This window comes from Pezoporus flaviventris, unplaced genomic scaffold (genome assembly GCF_033815535.1).
Source record: "Pezoporus flaviventris isolate CSIRO_AGI_PZ_B2104156 unplaced genomic scaffold, CSIRO_AGI_Pfla_v1 ptg000093l, whole genome shotgun sequence".
Taxonomy (NCBI): domain Eukaryota; kingdom Metazoa; phylum Chordata; class Aves; order Psittaciformes; family Psittacidae; genus Pezoporus; species Pezoporus flaviventris.
This window is the reverse complement of record NW_026892641.1, coordinates 100,619-119,906: the sequence shown is the minus strand read 5'-3', so window position 1 is coordinate 119,906 and position 19,288 is coordinate 100,619. Positions and strand designations below refer to the sequence as shown.

Genomic DNA, 19,288 nt, shown 5'->3' with positions numbered 1-19,288 from the left:
TGAGATGAAGTCCACAGTCCCTGCTGCTTACCAGGTACCTGTGGGTGCTTCTTGCCCTGATTTGGTGCAGGAAAGCAGCTGGGCACACTGAAGAGACACTAGTTTGGTCAAATGAGGCTGTGTAGAAACTGGGCTTTGCCCTGTCGTGGTTGGAACTTGTCTCTGAGCAATAAATGGTCCTGTTGGTGCCAAGGTGAAGGGCTTTGTGTCTCTGTGCTTGGTCCCGGGCAGGTTTGATTGGTGCAGTCCCATTTGAGGACTGTCACTCAGCCTTCCAGAGCCATTTAGAGTTTCTCCTTCCTATCCTGGCACTCTGTGCTCCTATTTGGAGAGTCCCTTCCTTGGAAAATCCATGGAAAGCGCAATTTGGCAGCGGCTGGGCTGGGAATTCCTCTGCTTGGCTTGGCTGCACAGCTCCTGGACTCCCTTTGCAGTGTCAGTGCTGGTTTTTGGGCACAGAATATGCTGCTGGGAGAGACTTTCCTGTCCCTCTGCGCCTTCCAATTCCCCTGTTGATTCTAGATCCCGTTATCAGCATCCTTCTCCCTCGGGAGCTGCCTCAAAGGCAGATTCCTTCCCCTGTGCCCCAAGATTGAAAAGCTGAGGAATGGCAGCACCAGCATTTGGTGTCTCTTGGCCTGTCCCCAAAGCACAAGTTGGTTTAGGTGCTGGAAAAGGCTCTTTGTCGCCTGTGGGGCTACCGCATACCTTGTTGGGGTGTCTCAGTAGGGTAACACCTTGTGCCCTGCAACCCTGTGCTTCAAGTGGGAAAAAATAGCTGAGGACCCCCCACCCTCCTCAAAAGCACCCAGAAATACATCTGCTTATGAGAGAGGGATGCAAAACCACAAAAAGCTGGGCTGGAATTCCGCCTTCCCAGCCTGCTGCCACGGCTGCCTGGGGGTTTTGTTTTCTATTTCAGGATGTGCTGTTTGGGAAAAGGCTTCCCCCTGTAATTACCAGTGGATTCAAGGCGGTGTCTGAGCTCTCATCCCAGCTGCCTGGTAGGGATGGCTTGGCAAGAGATGCCTCCAGCCCTACAAAGCCACTCCTTGAGCTGGGCACACCTCGGACGACACCAGAGCCCCCAGGCAGCAGCAGCAGCAGCAGCACCATCGTCTCCTCTTCCTCCATACAAAGATGTCCCTCTCGCACACAGCCGCTGAGTACATGCTCTCCGATGCTCTCCTCCCAGATCCCGGTGGATCCCGATCCAAGGGCCTGCGGCTGGAGCTGCCCAGCGATCGCCTCCTGAAGTTCATCACTGTGGGGCTGCCCCTCTTCCTCGTCTCCCTCGCTTTCGCCCGGGAGTTCTCTGCTGGTGAGTCCTGGTTTTTGAATGGGAATCTTTAGGATACGGTTTGGTTGTCGCTGGGAAACACTTGTGGTCTCAGCGATGCGGCTGTGGTCCGAGGTGGGGCAGCCTGGAAATGCTGGTTCAGGAATCGTTCTGCCTCAGGGATGTTTATTGATTGGTTTTAATGCATTATTGGTTGCTGGGGAAGCTGGGAACAGCCGTGCTAAACCCCAGCACCAGTGGTAGATCAATGCCCCACCTCAGCTGCTTGCCCCCAGCACCTTTGGGTGTTGCTGGTGAGGAGGAGGAGGGTGGTGGCAGGGCAGCGCAGAGAATACATCCCACAGGAATCATAGGATGAATCACAGACTGGTTTGGGTTGGAAGGGACCTTAAAGCTCATCCACAGGCAGGGACACCTTCCACTAGACCAGGTTGCTCCAAGCCCTGTCCAACCTGGCTTTGAACACTGAAGGACAGCACAAAGGGTTTCATTGATGGAGCGTTGTGACCTCAGGCTAAATCTGGCCTTGGCCAATGTCCTGCTGCTGCCTGTGAGGGTTTGGTTTGACTTTGGTTTCTGGCTGCTTTCTAACTGCCCCACAGTGCTCAAAGAGTCTGTGTTTGGGAAGTGATGGAAAATGCAGCAGTGGGGAAGGACAGCTACAAAATGACTCGGAAAAAGGGGGTTTTGTAATTCCAAGTAATGCCTCAGATGTAATCACCCTCCCTGGACCCCCATGGCTGAGGTTCACTCTTCTGCTCACCCCAGGCTCACAGATCAGCTGCTTCTCCCCCACCAACTTCACTGGGAAGCAGTCAGCCTATGTCGACACGGCTTGCTGGGACTCCCTTGTCCACCATGGCTTGGACACCGAGGGACACGCTGTCACCAAGTCCCTGTGGGCTCTCAAGGTACATGTCCAGCTCACATCTGGGTGCCCTCAGGTCCCACCTGGGTGTGCAGCAGAGCTGAAGCAACTCCTCTGCTTATCTCCTTTCCCCCAGGTCTTCCCCTACTCGCTGCTGGTGGTGGCGGTGCTCATGTACCTGCCGTATCTGCTGTGGCGTTACACAGCCGCCCCTGCCCTCCACTCCGACCTCCTCTTCATCATTGATGAGCTGGACAAGTCCTACAACCGCTCTGTGCGCCTGGTGCAGCACATGAGGAAGGTGCAGCAGGACAGCGCCGAGCCCGAGCGCTTCTGGGAGGAGTACGAGAGGTGAGGCCCTCGGGAAGCCTGCACATCCCACTGATGTTTGTCCACATGGTGTTGTGGCTGTGGCCACATTCAGGATGGGCTTTGGTGAAGGGATTTGGTTGGGGAATGGCTCTAACTCCCCTCTATGTCCCCAGGGCCCGCCAGGAGAGGTATTTTGAGTTCCCGTTGCTGGAGCGCTACCTGACCTGCAAGCAGCGCGCTCACTCCCTGGTGTTCATCTACATCCTGAGGAACCTGCTGCTGCTCGTGTTCTTGGCTGCCACCTGCCTCTACCTGGTCTTCCTCCACCTCAACATCTTCTTTCAGGATGAGTTCAACTGCTCCATCAAAACAGGGCTGCTCCAGGTGGAGCCCCACATCCCGCCACTCATCCCCTGCAAGCTGGTCTTCTTCTCCATCTTCCAGCTCATCAGCCTCTCAGTTGGTGGTGTCTATGTCCTCCTCATACCTGTGGTCATCTACAACGCCCTGCAGCTCTGCCAGTGGGACAAGGGGCTGCTCTCTGTCTATGAGATGCTGCCAGCCTTCGACCTGCTCAGCCGCAAGATGCTCACCTGCCCCGTCAACGACCTCAATGTCATCCTCCTCTTCCTCCGTGCCAACATCTCCAAGCTGACGTCCTTCAGCCGCCTCAATGCTGTCAGCGCCCTGAGGGAAGCCACCACCAACAAGGAGGACATTGACACTGTCATCGACTTCATGACGCTGCTGGCAGGGCTGGAGACCACCAAGCCCAAACACCACGCTTGTGTCCCTGATGGCAGCACACCCCAGTCCAACGGGAGGGCCCCAGGTAGGATTTGGTGGTAGATGACTTCTTCACTTTCCTCTTGGCTCCCACATGCAAGATCCTGCCCTGGGGGTGAGGCTGGATCCATTCACCCCTAAGGCCCTAAACCCTTTGGCCAAGCCCTTCAGGTTTTGGGAGGGATTTGTGGGGCTGAGAACTCCGTTTCCAGCCAGGAATGGGCTCTGGCAGCCGGGATGTGATGCTACTGCAAGCCCACGCGTGGGCAGGAGTTGCTATAGGAACAGAAAGCGGAGAGTTTGGCACTTCAATCCAAGCTCCGGGCAAAACCTGACCCCCCCCCAGCAGTGGTTTCTAGGCTCTGGGAGACAGATCATCCTGTCTCATCCCAGCAGGATGGGAGCCAGGAGGCCTGGGCTCCTTTCCTGGCCCTGGGCGTTTTGGTTTCCAAAGAGAAAACCACCAAAACCCCCCAGATTGCTGTATTTAGCATCCTCGTTGGCGTGGCAACCATGCGGCTAGCACAACTGGCTCTTGGGCTACTGGCACACTGGTGGTGGAAGCCCAAGACCCCAGTTTGTGATCACCCCAATAACTAACTTCCTCCTCTTTGTCTAGAAATGAAGCCTGGAGTGGAAGCAATGGGAAAAGCCTCCCGGGACTCACTCGGCTCTGTCTGACCCCAAGAGCAGGCTGCAGGCAAAGCAGCTGGGATCCAGTTGGATTCAGTTCCTTATTGCCAGCATTCCTCGAGCACATTAAACTCTGGTTTGGAGACAGCCTGGTGAGGTGATGTCTGTAACGTGACAGCAGCGGCGGGGCTGAGCTCCCCCGCGTTATTCCTGTGTTTGGGATCCCCCTTACGGTTTTCCAGCAAAAAAGGGTTAAGGGAAGATTTAGATTGAGCTATTGGGAGGAAGTTCTTCCCTGTGAGGGTAAAGAGCCACTCTCAGATGTCTTAATCCAAGTGCTGAGTGCCACATTTTTCTGGTAATGCAGCAGGAGGGTGGGAATGGAGCACTTAAAGGATGCTCCTCTGAAGGAAAAGAAGGATCCAGGAATAACTCGAGCTGGTTTATTAACTCTTTATTAACAGCAGGAGGTAGAAGGCACCTCTGCAGCTCCATGTCCCAGCCCCAGTCTGACCCTTTGGTTGTGGTCCCACCACAGGCTCGTCCAAGAGCCTGTGAGCACCCTCCTATGGGGGTCAGCACCCCATGTCCCTGGCAGGGGGACCAGGACCAGCTCCATGGCAGGGAGGGGTTCAGCTCCCATCCTGCTGCTTGTCTTAACATAATTCTTCATTAATTTCCTTTTAAATTGCCTGTATTTCCCCCCTGCAGCCTTGACTTCAGGCCAAAGAGGAGCTGGAGATGTTTAATTAGGGAGGCTGTAATCAAGCCAGCTGCCTCACTGAATCGGGAAGGCACTGTGCCAGCAGCCTGGAGCCACTCGGAGAGGCCTGAGCTCCCTCCACCAGCCCCTAAATCCTTTGGGAGAGCCCCTAAATCCCCCAGGACAGCAAGGAGCTTGGGTGGAGGAGCAGCAGCTCCATCTCTCCAGCTCTGCTGGAGCTCCTCAGGGTCTCCAGGAGGAATGGGGGTGCAGGCAGGCCCTGGGTGTTGTAGAGGGCACAGGACTGGTACTCACAGGGCCACTCAGCCCAGGCATAGCGAAGGGCCAGCACCAGTGTCCCGCAGCCACCCAGGGCCAGTGTCACCATGTGGGACCCCACTGCCACCATGGGAGCTGGCAGCCACCTGCACAGGGACACGGGGCTGGAGCAGCATACCTAGAGAGGGGGGAAACCTCCCTGAGCATGGGCTTCACCTTGCAGCCATGGGGAGAAGCTTCTCTCCCCTCCTCACCTCGAATGCTGGCATGTCCCTCCGGCGCCAGACCAGCCGCTGGCTGTAAGTGACGTTCAGCAGAGCCCTGGTGACCTCCAGGACAGCCCGGGTTGGGAATGGCCCCTGGAAAACCAGGTTTTTCTCCCCGTATGCCACAGCCCTAGCGCCCAGCTGCAGGCGATGCGCCACATTATGCTTGTCCCGGGGGTGGATGCTGCCAAGGAAAAGGAGGGAGGTGGGGTTGGTGTCCTACAGCTTCAGCTGCATGCTACAGTTGCTGTCCTACAGCTTCATCTGAGCCTCACAGGCTGAGAGCTGGGCTGGTTCAGCCTGAAGAAGAGAAGGCTCCTGAATGGGGGACCTTAGAGCAGCTCCAGTGCCTAAAGGGGCTGCAGGAAAGCTGGAGAGGGGCTTGGGACAAGGGATGTAGGGACAGACCAAGGGGAATGGCTTTAACCTGCCAGAGGGGAGATTGAGATGAGCTCTTAGGCAGAAGCTCTCCCCTGTGAGGGTGCTGAGGCACTGGCACAGGGTGCCCAGAGAAGCTGTGGCTGCCCCATCCCTGGCAGTGTTCAAGGCCAGGTTGGACACAGGGGCTTGGAGCAACCTGCTCTAGTGGAAGGTGTCCCTGCCTGTGGCAGGGGTTGGAACTGGGTGAGCTTAAGTTCCCTTCCAAACCATTCCATGGCTCTATCTGTTCACCCTCATCCCCCCAGGACTCACCTGCCATAGGGTGAGTGCTCATCGCAGAGATCCATTGCCACGGCCATGAAGGTTCTGGGCATCCTGGCGTTGGGAACGACCCCCACATCAGCTGTCTGGTGCCAGCGGAGCCGGGCAAAGCTGTCCTGGGGGCTCTGCCGGCGGTAGGTGGACAACTGTAAGGCAGAGAGGGTGTGGAGCTCGGGAAGTGTCTCTTCCATCGCTCCCAACGCCATCCACTGGGATGCAGCACCGCCGGCAGGACCTCTTCATGTGTTCACAGCATCCTCCTGCACCTTGGAAGTGGCTCCAGGATGCTAAAGGATGGGTAAGCCCCCTCCTCACCCCCACTTCACCTGCACGAAGCCAAAGGGGAGGAGCGGCTCTGTCTGCCCAGCTGATCCCACATGGAATGCCTGCCGCCAGTCGGCAATGAGCGCGGGGAAGGTGCAGTTGTACTGGTCTGTGTGCAGGAAGGCGTTGGCCTCACCTGTATCCGACAGAGAGGGGCTGGAGTGATCCCAGTGGGATAGTGGTGGCTGCTCTGCCCCATGGTGAGGATAACAGGGCCTCACCCTGGTACCAAGCGATCCCCCGCAGTGTCATGTTGAGCAGTGGGTGGATCATAGCATTCCAGAGCACGGAAGGTGTTTGAGGGCCGGAGAAGTGCTGGTGTGGGGAGATGCTGGGAGACAAAGCTGGGCTAAAGGGGTAGAAAACACAAGGCCAGACCTGAATCCCTTTAACCCTGCACGGTTAAAGCAAACACCGTGCAAAAGGGGAGCCCTGGGGTCCCCCTCTTCCCTCTTTTCCCACTGAGATGTGCCTTACACTCTCAGCACAGTAGAGGCTTTACCCAGAGGGAGAAAAACGATGCATGGAGAGGGAAGACCATTCCCAGATTCTACGATTCTACTTGGACATCCCCCTCCTTAGTGGCAGGAGGTGTCCTTCAGCTTCACATCTTAGTGTTCAAGGCCAGGTTGGACGGGGCTTGGAGCAGCCTGCTCTAGGGGAAGGTGTCCCTGCCTGTGGCCGTGGAACTGGATGAGCTTTAAGGTCCCTTCCCACCCAAACCAGTCGGTGTGATTCTGTGTGACAGGAGCACTCTGGGGATGCTTTAGGAGAGGAGGTGGGATGGGAATTGATGGAGGATCTCCCCGAAAGTATCATGGTGTGGGGCAGGAGCTGTTTTACTGCATCTTCTCTCACCTTCTCATGTCCTCCAGGAGCCCACATGCCTGCAGAGCCCTTGGGGAGGACCAGGCCTCTATGGGGGTCCCCCCCCAGGCCGCTTCCACCAGCCCCACAGGGTACCTCAGAGCATCATAGAGGTAACGTCCCAGCAGCCAGCAGACAGCCGAGAAATAGGTGAAATTCCCATGGCCGAGGTTCTCTGTCCAGGAAACATCAGGCTGCAATGGGAAAAAGGGGGGAAAAGCCCACTTCCAGGCTTTCTGGGGAAGGAACAGTGTCCTCACCAGCTGTTGGGATGGACCAGGGCAAGTCAATGTGCTCCAGATCCTCCAGCTCCACATCAGAGCGGGACGGAGCCGCAGTGAAGACACGGACGTAGGGATAGCGAGCGGCGGTGGTGAGTTCCTGGCTGGCATTGGTGATCTAGGGAAGGGTTGGGAGCAGGTGGGGTGCTTCCCTGCCTGCTCCCTGCCTGTGCTGGCAGCATCATGCCATGCCATGGGTCTTACCTGCAGGACTGTCATGACCATGTTGCTCTGCCCGCTGCAAAGCCACACATCCCCAAAGTAGATGTCCCTCAGCGTCACGTTCTCCGAGCCCTGCCTGGCTGTCAGTGTGTAGGGACCACCCTGATCCATAGGGTCCAGGATGGTCATCCATGTCCCAGAAGGTTCTGGAAGAAGAAGATGGTGCTTATCTTTCCTGTTCCTTATGAAGACACCAAGACCTTCACAAAGAGGTTGGATGGGCGGCCAACAACCCATGGGGTTGGACAGGCAACAAGGGAAAGCTGCCCCATTGCAGGGCTGGGTGGGGAAGTGGGGTTTGGATGCTCTCCACCATCAGAGGGTCCTTCCTCCTGCAGGAATGGAGGGGTTAACCAGAAAAATCTCCAAGACAAATGTGTGTCAGAGCAGAAGCTGCTGGGAGGAACCAGGATTACAGGAGCAGCTTGGTGTGTGTGACACTGAGATGTCTCCAGCTAATTTTAGAGGCGCCGAATTGAGGCGTAAAGATATTCTGCTGGAGCTTAGCGTGGATTTTCTGGCCTGATTCAGGCTGGATCCTGCAGATCTCCGGTAGCAGCCGATCGCTGCTCTATCACAAGACACCTCCAGGCTCCTCAGCTTGTGGAGCAGCCATTTAGGCAGTGATTTCACCCCCTGCCCCCCAAAAAGGTGAGGAGCAGCCCCCCAACTCCCTGTGCAGGGAAGAAAACTATCAACTGAGATCTAAGATGCTTCTGAGCCCTCACAGCCTTGAGGAAAGCTCACCCAAAGGTGATGGAGCCCCACCAGCAGCTCCAATGTGGGCTTTGAATGTGCTTCTTGGCTCCAAACTCAACAACCCCAGCTGCCCATGAGGGTCCAGCACTGACCTTTAACTTGTGCCATCTTCTTCATGAGGACAAGGCCACCATCGCCAGAGAGAGCCACGGTCACTGCAGCCCCTGGCTCCCCATAGCCCCACACCACGGCCCCTGCCGGCTCCTTCTGCAGCACCATGTGGTCGCCATAGTAGGATGCAAAGCTGAGGATTGCCCCTGGAACCAGCAGACAGCACCAACCATCAGCTCCAGGAGGGAAAAGCAAAGGTAAAAATCCTCTGCAAGGCCTCCAAGTCCTTCTGAAATACAGATTATTTGAGATCCAGCTTAATTTAGAATTTCCTTTGGTTCTGGTCAACCTTCAGGTGGTTGAAATCCCCAAGGAGATGAGGAAGTGGCTGAGTTTGAATCTCCAGGAGAGCCCAAGTCACGTCCCAAAGCCCAGGAGCTTGTGTTATACATAGTTTGGATACAGATTGCGGTAAGAACTCTTCTAATAACAGCATTTCTGCCAGCCCAGCCTTGCTAATAACTATGTTCTGACATACTTTTCCCTTGCTTAAGAAGGCTTGGCACATGGTGGGGTGGGAAGCACCAGGAATGCGGCACTGGCAAAAGCAAGGAGGGAACAGCGGTCTCAGCCCTGGCACCCCCAAAAGCCCCGTTCTGAGGGTGTGAACAGAAACCCACACTCGAACTGGGTCAGGGCAGCGCATGCAGGGCTTGGACGCGATGTCCTCAGCCTCTGTGGAAGCAGCCGGTCCCAAAGCCCCTTCCCGAGGCTCCGGGAAGGACGAGTTACATAAAGACATGAGTTGGAGGAGGGAGAGAAGTACAAAGTGAGGCGCCGGGGAAGAGGCTGGAGCTATAAAAAGCGGCTGGGAGGAGGGAAGGGAGCAGAGCCCACGGGACGCGCCGAGGAGCCGCATGCAGCTCCCGCCTTACGTAAAGCATCGTCCCACGGGGCAGCGGCGTGCCAAGGGCGGCAGAGCAGGGTTTAGGGCATGCCAAGAGCCCCAAAATGGGCTCAAAGAGGGGCTGGGGGGTTCCAAGGGCATCGAAGTGGGGTTGAGGGTGGTACCAAAGGTATCGAAGTGAGGTTCTGAGGAGGGCAAGAGACGTGAAGTGGGGTTCTGGGTATGCAAAGGGTGTCAAACAGGGCTTTGGGTGTGCAAAGGGCCCTGAAATGGGGCTGAAGGGACGCCGAGGACATCAAAGTGGGGCTCAATGTGGTGCCAAAGGCATTTAAGTGGGTCAAGGGGGATACCATGGGTGTTGAAGCAGGGTTTAGGGGATGCCAAGAGCCCTAAAGTGGGGCTCTGGTTGTGCCAAGGGCATTAAAGCAGGGCTAAGGGTGGTGCCAAAGGCAGTGAAGCAGTCAGGGCAGCTACAAAGGGCACTGAAGCAGGATTTAGGGGATGCAAAGAGCCTCAGAGGGGGCCTCTGGGGGTGCCAAGGGCACCGACATGGGGCTTGGGGTGCAAAGGGTGTTTAAGCAGGGTTGAGGGGAATGCAAAGGGCTCCAAAATGGGGCTGAGGGGAGGCCAAGGACCTCAAAGCGGGGCTAAGGGTGGTGCTAAAGGCATTGAAGCGGGTCTGGGCCGTACCAAGGGCATCGAAGTGAGGTTTAGGCCATGCCAAGGGCTCCCAAACGGCGCTTTCGGGTGCCAAGGGCCCGAAGCGGGGCCCGGTCGGGCTGCGGAGGGTGTCCGGGTGTCCGGACCGGTCCCCCCAGCCCTTTACCTGCCGCCACCGGAGCCAGCGCCAGCAACGCCCACGCCGCCATCCCGGGGGAGGAGGGGGATTGAGGAGCACGGCGCGGGTGGGCACTAGGACCCGGGGCCCGCCCTGACCCCGCCCCTTTGGGGGCGCGGTCAATATTTGGGGGCGTGGCCACGGCGGTTGCCAAGTAACGGCGTCCTCACGGCTGCCTGAGGCGCTGGTGCGGCCTGGCCGTGTCCGAGGGGAGGCCCCGGGGGAAAGGGACGGGGCCGGGCTGGGGGTGCAGGAGGGGAGTGGGGGGTGACCGGGGGAACCGGGGAGAACAGAGGGGGAACCAAAGGAACCGGAGTCCGGGACCCTCCGTTACCGCAGGCCGCGCAGGCGCGGTTAGAGGCAGCAATGCACAGGCGCGGCTGGTGCCCTCTAACGGCGTCACCGCTCCTCCACCCTCCCGTGTTGCTTGTGCAAGGGTTCGAGTCCCGGTGCCGCCAGGTCGGGATAGCGGGGATGCGGGTGGTTTCTGACCTCGCTTGTGCCGCTGCAGGGAACTGGGAGTGATGAAGATGTCGATCCCGTTCTCCAGCACCACCCTGAGGCTGCCCCCCGGCTTCCGGAACCTGCTGGAGGGGCTGGTAACGGAGGTGCTGCGGGTGCAGCCCCCCGACATAGTGGGTTTTGCTGCTCAGCACTTCCAAACGCTGCTGGAGCAGAGAGAGGGTGAGTGGCGCAGCCCAACAGCACCCCTGCCCGCACCTCCAGCCCCTGCTGCCTGCCCACCCTGTGTGGCATCAGCCCTCCCCTTGTGCCTATTGCCTCGGGTGTTGGAGCTGCTCATGTGCCCATCACCCATGGCATCGTGCCTGCCCTGTGTGCCCACTACCCGTGGCCTTGAACCTTCCCCTTAGCGCCCATCACCCAGGGCGTCAGGCCTGTCCATGTGCCCATCCACGTGGCATCAGGCTTTCTCCATCCGCAGCCACCTCGGCTGACCCGGTGGTGTGGGGAGCCCAGCTGGAGGAGCTTCAATCCCAGCCCTCTTCCCAGGTAGGCTGCCCTCCCTTGTCCCTCAATCGCTTGAGAATTTGGGGTCTCCCCTGCTCCTGAGCTTTAGGTTTTCCTGCTTTTCCTCCAGGAGCCAGAGAAGGACAAGGACAAGGAGAAGGGCAAGGAGGAGGCTGGCGGTGCTGCACCCACGGTAAGTGACACAGCGCCGCACCCAAACTAGCACTATTCAAACCCGAAGCAGCAATGAGGAGTACTCAGCAGCACCCACACACTGGGATCCATCCCAAAACCCCTCACTGGGATGCAACCCTCGGCTGGAGGGGAGCGTGTCCCCTCTTTAGAAGGGACACCTCCCTGGGGCCACCACTTAAAACTGTCCCCAAAACCCTCTTTTTTTCCCACTGGGAATTGCTCCCATCCCACCCCCCTGGTGCTTCCTTAATGAGGGTTTCTCCTAATGAGGTCCCACCATAATTAGTGGCTCCCACCCGGGATTTTTCCCAGTTCTAGGATCTGGGCTGAGCTCAGGATGATATTTTAAGACTCTATATTTAGGCCCCTGCATCTCTGGAGGTTGTCAGACATCTAATAGCAGCCCCACATGGAGAAGGGAGGTGACATTGCTCCTCTTCCAACCCCCATTCCAAGAGCTGAGATGCCCTCACGGCATTTTGGGGAGCGAAACTCTAAAACCTCATCCCACAAAAGGTGATGGGGTTGTGTCAAAGCTGGGTCCTGGTTTTAAGAGGGATGAACTCTCTGCTCATTCTCCCCTCATTTTTCCCCCCTTTTTCCTGTTTTTCCCAGCCATATGCGGTGTGGGCATGGCACGGGGCACAGCATCCCTGGGAAAAACAGGAAGGAGGGATGGGGAATAAAAAGAGCTGGAGATGCCAATCGGCTACTGCTCCAGCTGCCCACCCAGGGCACCTTTCCAGCATCAAATTCCCAATTTATTGATTCCTTAAGGGATATTTGAACACCTCAGTGCCACCACCTCAAACCATGACGGTGGGATGCTTCCAGCAGGATGTGCCCCTTTCCAAAGCACAGGTTATTTTATCTGGATCCAGATTTAATCAGTGCTGGAGCACTTGGAAAAGCATCATCCCAATATTCCACACCCCCCCGCCCCGCTCCACGTTGCGCCCTGGGGTGGGTTGTTTTCTTGGATGAAGGGAAAATGCAGGAGTCTGGAACGGGCTCAAAATCCACCGTTAATGATTAGAAATGTTCTGGCATTTTGCATCCCTCCTCCGCAGCCGCAGCCGGGAGACGCCGGCGCCTTTGCCAGGACCGGCCAGAGCACGCTTGGGAGATGGGAGGGGGGGCTGCATCCCACAGGAAAACCTGGGGTGACTTCCACTGTCACATTGCAAGTGCTCCTGAGCCCTCTGGGTTTGTGCTTTTGGGGGTTTACTGGTACCAGGCTGATCCTCCAGCATTTGGAATCCTAGTTTTAGCAATGGTTTTCCCAGCTTTTTGATGAGCGAATCATCCCAAACACTTTTCCACTCTGCTCCCCTCAAACCACCTTACACTCCCTCACCAGAACAGGATAAGATGGATCTGGAGGGTCTATAAAAAGGGAAGGGGGTCATTTTTCCATCTACAAATCCCGGTGGAGCAGCCAACGCTTCTCCTGGAAGCTGGAGCAGAGCTATTCCCACCCCCTGCTGCGCTGGTGGGAAGAGATGGTGGTGGAAAAGTGTCTCCAGTGGGAATTGCCAGGAGCCGATGGCTGGCATGGGGATTGAGGGATGCTCCGGGAGCATCCATCACCCTGGGAGTGGGGTTTGGGTGCCAGGGTGCTGCTGGGGGGGTAGGGACAGAAATGGAGATGGGGATGGGAACAGGGATGGTGATAGAGACAGGGACGAGGGTGATGACTGGAATGGTGACAGGGATGGTGATAGTGACAGGGATGATGGGACAGGGACAAGAGTGATAATGGGGATGGTGACAGGGGTGGGACAAAGAGAATGATGAAGTTGGGGATAAAGACAGGGAAAGGGTTAGGGATAGGGATGGGGGTAACAATGGGAAAGGGGGTATTGATAGGTACAGGCCCATGGTGGGGTCAGGACAGGGATTGTGGCGGAAGTGATTGGTATGAGGACAGGGATGGGGACAGTGCCAGTGCCAGGGATGAGATGGTGATGTCAGTGAGGCAGGGATGCTGATGGTGACAGTGGTGCTGGTGATGGCAGAGAGGAAGGTCGGTGCCACCATGCCCGGAGCTGGGCTGGGGAGAGTTGTTGTGGCCTGGCTGTGCTGGGGGTGCTGGTGCCATCCTGGGGTCCACGCTGCATCCCCAGGATCTGGGAGCTGGCCAGAGCCGGCATCGGCAACTTCTGTGGTTGCTTAGCAACTCCCAAACCCGGATTAGCGACGCAGGGTGGGAGATGCGGGGGGATGCGGGATACAGCCCCCCTCACCCTCCAGGGGTCCCTCTGCCTTCCTGTGGTCCCCCTGTTGTGTCCCAGCACCTTGGTATGGTCCAGGGCAAAAGTGGGGTCTGTGGGTAGCACCAAGGGTGGAAAAATGGTTGGAATTGCAGGTGTTGCTGGAAAACACCCCAAATTTGGGGGGTAGGATGCTCCTGCGAGCAGGAAAGGGACCCCCAATTCCCAAAATGTCTGTGTTTGGGCACAGCACCCCTTGGGCTTCAGTGGACACTTGGTGGGATGTGGTGTCCTGCCATTCCCACACTTCCTTGCCATCCTCACCCTCACCATCCTCACCCTCACCCTCACCATCCTCACCCTCCTTCAGAGCCAAGCCCTAAGTAGGTTGGGAATGTTTTGCTCCCCATGGAAACACACCCGGGGGGGCAACCCCCCAACTCCAGCATCCCTGCAGGCCAAGCATCCCCTTTCCCACCCCAAACTAAGCCATCACCTCCATTTGCCGTGGCAAACACCTCCCCAGATCCCTCCGGATCCCATCCCTGTTAACCCTGCCACGCATCCTCCGCGTGTCATCTTTCCATGACACGAAGCTCCGGGCCGAGCTGCCGGCTCCTTTAAGGCAGTCGGAGGCTGCGGAATCAAATTGGAGGAGGCTCTAAAAAAAAGAGGAGAAAGGGGGAAAAAAAAAATAGGAAGAAACACACACACCCCCCCTCGCTCCTAAAACCTGGAAGGGTGTCGGGCTGATAGGCTCGCCCGGAGGGAAGCGCATTACGTAGGCAAGCGGCTCCGCTCAACTTGCCACCGGGATTGCTGCCGGGAAGCGAGACCTTGCCGGAGCCCCTCGCCCATCGCTGGCCGCCCACCCCTGCTTCACCATGGACTGCTGCAATGTAGGTTCATCCCGAGCCTTCCCTTTCCCCATCCCCATCTCCCCATCCTAACATCTCGCCTTTTTACATTTCCTTTAGGATTAGGGTTATTGTTGCTCCTGTGCTGGGGGCGGCGGAGGGGATCTGGGGGGCTGCTGGAGGTGTTATGGAGGGGGGGAATTTGGGAGGGATGGGGGGATTTTTTGGGGGGGGGATTTTGGGGGTGTTATGGGGTGCTGCAACCAACTTGGCGTGGACCCCCCACCCAGGCCCATATGCCACCCCCCTCCCCAAAATTCCATACCCTCCTTTCATACCAGTTCAGGATCCATGCAGCATCCCGCATCCTGCTCAAGGAAGTGCCCCCCATCCCCGAATCCCACAGCCAAACCAGGGGTTCTGCTTTTATCCAGCTTTTTATTCCCCCACAAATGACTCTCCAGGTGGGATCAGGGGTTCTTTATGGATAAAGGGATAAACTGGGGAGAGCAGGAGATTGCACCCCTCCATCCTCACCTGGGGTGAGCATCCGCTCGCTGCCCGATCACCAGCCAGCTCAGAGAGTTGATCCACCAAAAATCCACATAATTTTTCCCTCTTTCTCCCCTTCTCCCCCTGCTTTTCCCCTTTCCTCCCTCTTTTTTTCCCCTTTTCCCCCCTTTTCCCCTCCTGCTCAACCAGCAGCACAGAGAGAAAGCCCCATCTCCCCTCCTGGATTCAGAGAGGCAAAGCCCACCCTGGATATAAGATCTATCCCCCCTGGATACAGGATTTCTCCCCTGCATATAAGATTCCCTCCCCCCCATATAGGATTTCTCTCTCTCAATATAGGATTTTTCCCTGGTTACAGATTTTTCCTCTCTGTATATAGGATTTCTTCTCCTGAATATAGGATTTATCCCCCAGCACAGATGATTTCTCCTTCAGATGTAAGATTCCTCCCCCGGATATAGGATTATACCCCTCTGTATACAGGATTTCTCCCCTGGATATAGGATTTCTCCCTTGGATGTAGGATTTTGCCCCTGGATATAGGATTATACCCCTCTGGATATAGGATTTCTCCCCTGGATATAGTTTTTCTTCCTGAAATATAGGATTTTGCCCCTGGACATAGGTTTCCACCACCTGTACATAAGATTTCTCCCCCAGGATGTAGGATTTCTGCCCTGGATATAGGATTATACCCCTCCATATATAGTCTTTCTCCCTGGAATATAGGATTTTGCCCCTGGATATAGGTTCCCCCCACCTGTATATAGGATTTCTCCCCTGGATATAGGATTTCCTGCCCCTGGATATAGGATTTCTCCCCTAGATATAGGATTTCCTGCCCCTGGATATTGGATTTCTCCCCTGGATATAGGTGTGTGTCCCTCTTATATAGGATTTCTCCCCTGGCTATAGGATTTCAGGCCCCTGGCTATAACATTTCCACCTGGACATATCATTTCCACCTTGGACCTGTCACTTAAGCCACTACCGCTCTTTTGTTCCCCTCACCTTTCACAACAGTAAACCAACCTGAGCAACTTTCCAGAGCCATGGAATGCTCTGAAGGGAATAGCATCCCCCCAGAAAAAACAACCCACAGCTTCCAAATAACCCCCCCAAATATTCCCTTAACTCCTTTAAAGCGCTTCCAGGGTGATGCAAAGGATGTGTGTGGACACCGGAGCATCCAGCATTGGCTCGCTCCCATCTCATCTGTTTTTCCTCCCCTCTGGCATCGCTCTCTTCCCAATTTTCCCAGTGCTTTCAGGCAAAGCCCTGAGGAGGGAAGCAGGAGGATGCAACAGGCTGCATGGGGAAGGGGAAACTGAGGCACGAACAGCTCAGCTTGTGCAGCATGAGCCCCCCTGTGCCAAACCTTCCCAAATCCACCCTCTGCTCCCATGGATTCTCCTTAATCTGGATCACAACCCTCAGGAAGCTGGATCCAGCCCCAGCAGGTGGTCCAAGGTGGATTTAGGGATGAGTAGGGGGTGAAGCATCTTCCCCTGCTGCATCTTTGGTCACAACCCCCCCGAGACACCTCAGGATGTACATCTGGGATATAACTGGGATGTCCGTGACCCTGTTTTTTAAAAAAGATCCCTAATTTTTAGCAGAAGACCCTTATTTTGAGTAAAAAAAACCTGACTTTTATCCAAAAATTTTAGCACCAGGGCTAATTAAGGACCTTATTTAAATGGATTCAATTGGGGTGGGGAGGAATGATGCTGGTTTTGGTACCCCACCACCCCTAACCCTCCTGTTGCCGCCATCAGGAGGGAGCCTGCACGAAGCTGGACGAGGACATCCTGGATATCCCCTTGGACGATCCCGACGCCAACGCGGCGGCCGCCAAGATCCAGGCCAGTTTCCGTGGCCATATGACCCGTAAGAAGATCAAAGGGGGCGAGATCGATCGGAAAACCAAGGACGCCGAGTGCGCCAACAGCACCCGCGGCGGCGACCTCCGCAACGGCGACTAGGTACATCCCAAACTTCCCTGGTCCCTCCGATAGGGCTGGTTTCACGCAGGTGCCGCTCCGAGCATCCTTCCCGGTGCTGATCCGGGATGGAAAACGGGGTTTGCGTCCCAGGAGGTGCCGGCACGCCGCAGGCAGCCCCTGCCTGCCCTAATTTTGGGAGCGTGCCGTAGTAGTTAGGATGGGAATGCGAAGGCCTGGATTGGAATTGGATTTCTCCCTTAGCAACACCGCCCCGGCCGCCTCGCCTCAGCACATGCTATTTTTAAAAGCCTGTGTCACAGTCTCCTGGCAGGAAAAGGTAAATTTAAAGAGCGCCCACAGTGCTGAGGCCGCGTGGCATCGGAGCCCGGGAATGCTGGAGCCCATGTGGGGAGCAGGGAATGGCCCCCGAGTCCTGGGAGTGATGGTTTGGGGTGAGCGTCAAGGAGGTCTCAGTGCTGGCTCGGCCATGTGTGTGTGGCGGGGCTGGCGTGGAGGCAAGCGGGATGTAACTGGGATGTGGTGGGAATGGAGTGGGGAGGAATTGAGGATGCAGTGGGGATGCAATAGGGGTGCAGTGGGGTTTCAGCAAGAATCCAATGGGAATGTGCTGAGGATGTAGTGGGGATGTAAAGGGGATTCAGTGGGAATTAACTGAGGATGCAATGGGGATGTGGGGGGGGAGTAAGTGGGAAGGAATTGAAGATGCAGTGGGAATGAGCTGAGGAAGCAACGGGGATTCAACAAGGATGCAGTGGAGATGCAGTGGGGATTCAGCGGGTATGCAATGGGACCAAAGTGGGAATTCAGTGCGAATGCAGTGGGAATGAACTGCGGATGTAGCGGAGATGCAGAAGGAATTCGGTGGGAATGAAATAGAGACGCAGTGGGGATTCAGCAGGTATGAACTGAAGGTACAGTAGGGATGCAGTGGGAATGAGCTGCAGATGCAGTGTGGAAGCATTGGGATATCAAAGAGGATGCAGCGGGGGTGCAGTGAGGAGGCAATGGGAATGAACTGGGAAATCACTGGGGATGCAATGGGAACGAACTGAGCTTGCAGTGGGGACACTGGGGATTCAGAGGGAATGCAGTGTCAATGAACTGAAGATGTAGTGGGGATTCAGGGCGAATGCAGTGGGAATGAACTGAGGATGCAGTGGAGATACAATGGAGATTCAGTGAGGATGCAACAGGGATGCAATGGGAATGCATTGAGGATGCATGGAGATGCATTGAGGATGCAAGTGGGATGCAATGGGGATGCAGCAAGCGTGCTGTGGGGCTGCCATGGGGAAGCAGCTCAGGCCCACAGAGCTCATTAGGCTGCCTTGCTAGGCGCAGGCAGGGCAGGGGTGGGTGAGCTGCAAGTAGGGCAGGGGAAGGGTGCGAGCAGCAGGAGCAGAGCGTGGGTAGGGTGCAAAGAGAGCAGGGGCAGGGGCATGGAGAGGGTGCGGGCTGCAGCAGCAGGGTGCAAGGAGGGCAGAGGCTGCAGGAGCCGGGCACAGGGCGCAGGCAGGAGCCGGGCACGGGATGCAGGGCTCAGGGCGCTGGGCTCCGGCCGTTCTCTGACCCGTGTCTCTCTTCCAGGCTCCTCCCGCCGCCCCCGGACCCCCCCCCTCCTCCGCCGCCGTCGCCCGCCGAGGTCCCGGAGCCGCTTCTCGCCCCGTCCCCCGCATGCGCCCGCCGGGGCCCCCCCGCAGCCCGGCCCCGCCCCCCCGGAGCCCCAGACCCCAATAAAGGTTCCTGCGGAGCGCCCTGTCCCTGCGCCTTATGACGTCACCGGCCCAGCGGTGAGGTCACAGCGCGGAGCTGGGGGTGGGGGGATGCCCGGCGGTGATGTCATACGTGCCGCTGTGATGTCACACAGGCGCACATGGCTCGCGTGACAGGGTAGGGTGATGTTGCAGCTGTGACGTCGTATGATGTGTGATGTCAGAAAGGCTGTGACGTTACAGGTGGCTGTGATGTCATAGAGGCGTGTTGCCGTATGTGCCTGTGACGCCATACAGGTGTGTCACATGCGGCTGTGACGTCACACAGTCAAGTGTGGCACATGGTGTGGCATCACACAGGCCCGTGCCACGTCACCGTGACATCACATGGTCGCGCATGGTACCACCAAAGCTGTGACATCATAAAGGCCACATCACCCTGTCTGATGCGCGGTGTGACATCACGGTGACAGACAGGCCACCCTTGTGACGTCACACAGCCCCTGTGACGTCACTCAGGTCCCCGAGGCCCCACAGAGTCACCCCACAGCAGGCGCCTGGCAGTGTTTAATCACAAAACTCCTACAAAAGGCACGTCCCCCCTCTTCGCCCCCCCCAATTCCCTCCCCCCCTTTAATCCTCTTATGCAAAATCCCCAATTTTAACCAATCTAAGGATATATATATAAAAAATGAGGCCTCCCCCCAAGAGGGTATTTTGGGGTGTTCTAGGTATGGGAGGCCTCAGCCCCCTAAAACCCCGGG

At 56.8% G+C, this 19,288-nt stretch overlaps 3 protein-coding genes across 8 annotated transcripts; 2 read left to right on the top strand and 1 right to left on the bottom strand.

Moving 5' to 3' along the window:
• Positions 1–28: 28 nt before the first annotated feature.
• On the top strand, positions 29–4,046 carry PANX3 (pannexin 3). The gene is made up of 5 exons (XM_061476003.1): positions 29–1,321; positions 2,069–2,211; positions 2,305–2,519; positions 2,654–3,312; positions 3,886–4,046. Exons 1-5 carry the CDS (start codon positions 1,141–1,143, stop codon positions 3,945–3,947), a joined length of 1,260 nt encoding a protein of 419 aa, XP_061331987.1. The 5' UTR covers positions 29–1,140; the 3' UTR covers positions 3,948–4,046.
• SIAE (sialic acid acetylesterase) lies at positions 3,218–10,205 on the bottom strand. Of its 5 annotated transcripts, none has more exons than XM_061476001.1 (10): positions 10,087–10,205; positions 8,395–8,559; positions 7,526–7,689; positions 7,301–7,439; positions 7,032–7,215; positions 6,395–6,522; positions 6,176–6,309; positions 5,841–5,995; positions 5,136–5,331; positions 3,218–3,542 (listed from the first exon to the last, which is right to left on the bottom strand). In XM_061476001.1, exons 1-10 carry the CDS (start codon positions 10,127–10,129, stop codon positions 3,339–3,341), a joined length of 1,512 nt encoding a protein of 503 aa, XP_061331985.1. In that variant the 5' UTR covers positions 10,130–10,205; the 3' UTR covers positions 3,218–3,338. The 5 variants fall into 5 exon arrangements, with proteins under 5 accessions (XP_061331985.1, XP_061331982.1, XP_061331983.1 ...); XM_061475998.1 differs by lacking the exon at positions 3,218–3,542 and adding an exon at positions 4,329–5,059; XM_061475999.1 differs by lacking the exon at positions 3,218–3,542 and adding an exon at positions 4,329–5,059 and having other exon boundaries at positions 6,395–6,504.
• Positions 10,206–10,592: 387 nt separating this feature from the next.
• Positions 10,593–18,562, top strand: LOC133281041 (neurogranin). 2 transcript variants are annotated; one of them, XM_061476180.1, is made up of 5 exons: positions 10,593–10,782; positions 11,042–11,109; positions 11,198–11,260; positions 16,624–16,830; positions 18,400–18,562. In XM_061476180.1, the coding sequence occupies exons 1-4, from the start codon at positions 10,623–10,625 to the stop codon at positions 16,828–16,830; spliced, it is 498 nt and encodes a 165-aa protein (XP_061332164.1). In that variant the 5' UTR covers positions 10,593–10,622; the 3' UTR covers positions 18,400–18,562. The 2 variants fall into 2 exon arrangements, with proteins under 2 accessions (XP_061332164.1, XP_061332165.1); XM_061476181.1 differs by lacking the exons at positions 10,593–10,782; positions 11,042–11,109; positions 11,198–11,260 and adding an exon at positions 14,135–14,374.
• Positions 18,563–19,288: the final 726 nt, after the last annotated feature.

Coding starts and splice junctions, on each gene's coding strand:
- SIAE (XM_061475998.1), bottom strand. CDS start 10,129: ATGGCGGCGTGGGCGTTGCTGGCGCTGGCTCCGGTGGCGGCAG. Junction 8,560..10,086: donor GCTGGCTCCGGTGGCGGCAG/GTAAAGGGCTGG, acceptor TGCTGGTTCCAG/GGGCAATCCTCAGCTTTGCA. Junction 7,690..8,394: donor GAAGATGGCACAAGTTAAAG/GTCAGTGCTGGA, acceptor TTCTTCTTCCAG/AACCTTCTGGGACATGGATG.
- LOC133281041 (XM_061476180.1), top strand. CDS start 10,623: ATGAAGATGTCGATCCCGTTCTCCAGCACCACCCTGAGGCTGCCCCCC. Junction 11,110..11,197: donor AATCCCAGCCCTCTTCCCAG/GTAGGCTGCCCT, acceptor CTTTTCCTCCAG/GAGCCAGAGAAGGACAAGGA. Junction 11,261..16,623: donor CTGGCGGTGCTGCACCCACG/GTAAGTGACACA, acceptor TGCCGCCATCAG/GAGGGAGCCTGCACGAAGCT.
- PANX3 (XM_061476003.1), top strand. CDS start 1,141: ATGTCCCTCTCGCACACAGCCGCTGAGTACATGCTCTCCGATGCTCTC. Junction 2,212..2,304: donor AGTCCCTGTGGGCTCTCAAG/GTACATGTCCAG, acceptor CCTTTCCCCCAG/GTCTTCCCCTACTCGCTGCT. Junction 3,313..3,885: donor GTCCAACGGGAGGGCCCCAG/GTAGGATTTGGT, acceptor CTCTTTGTCTAG/AAATGAAGCCTGGAGTGGAA.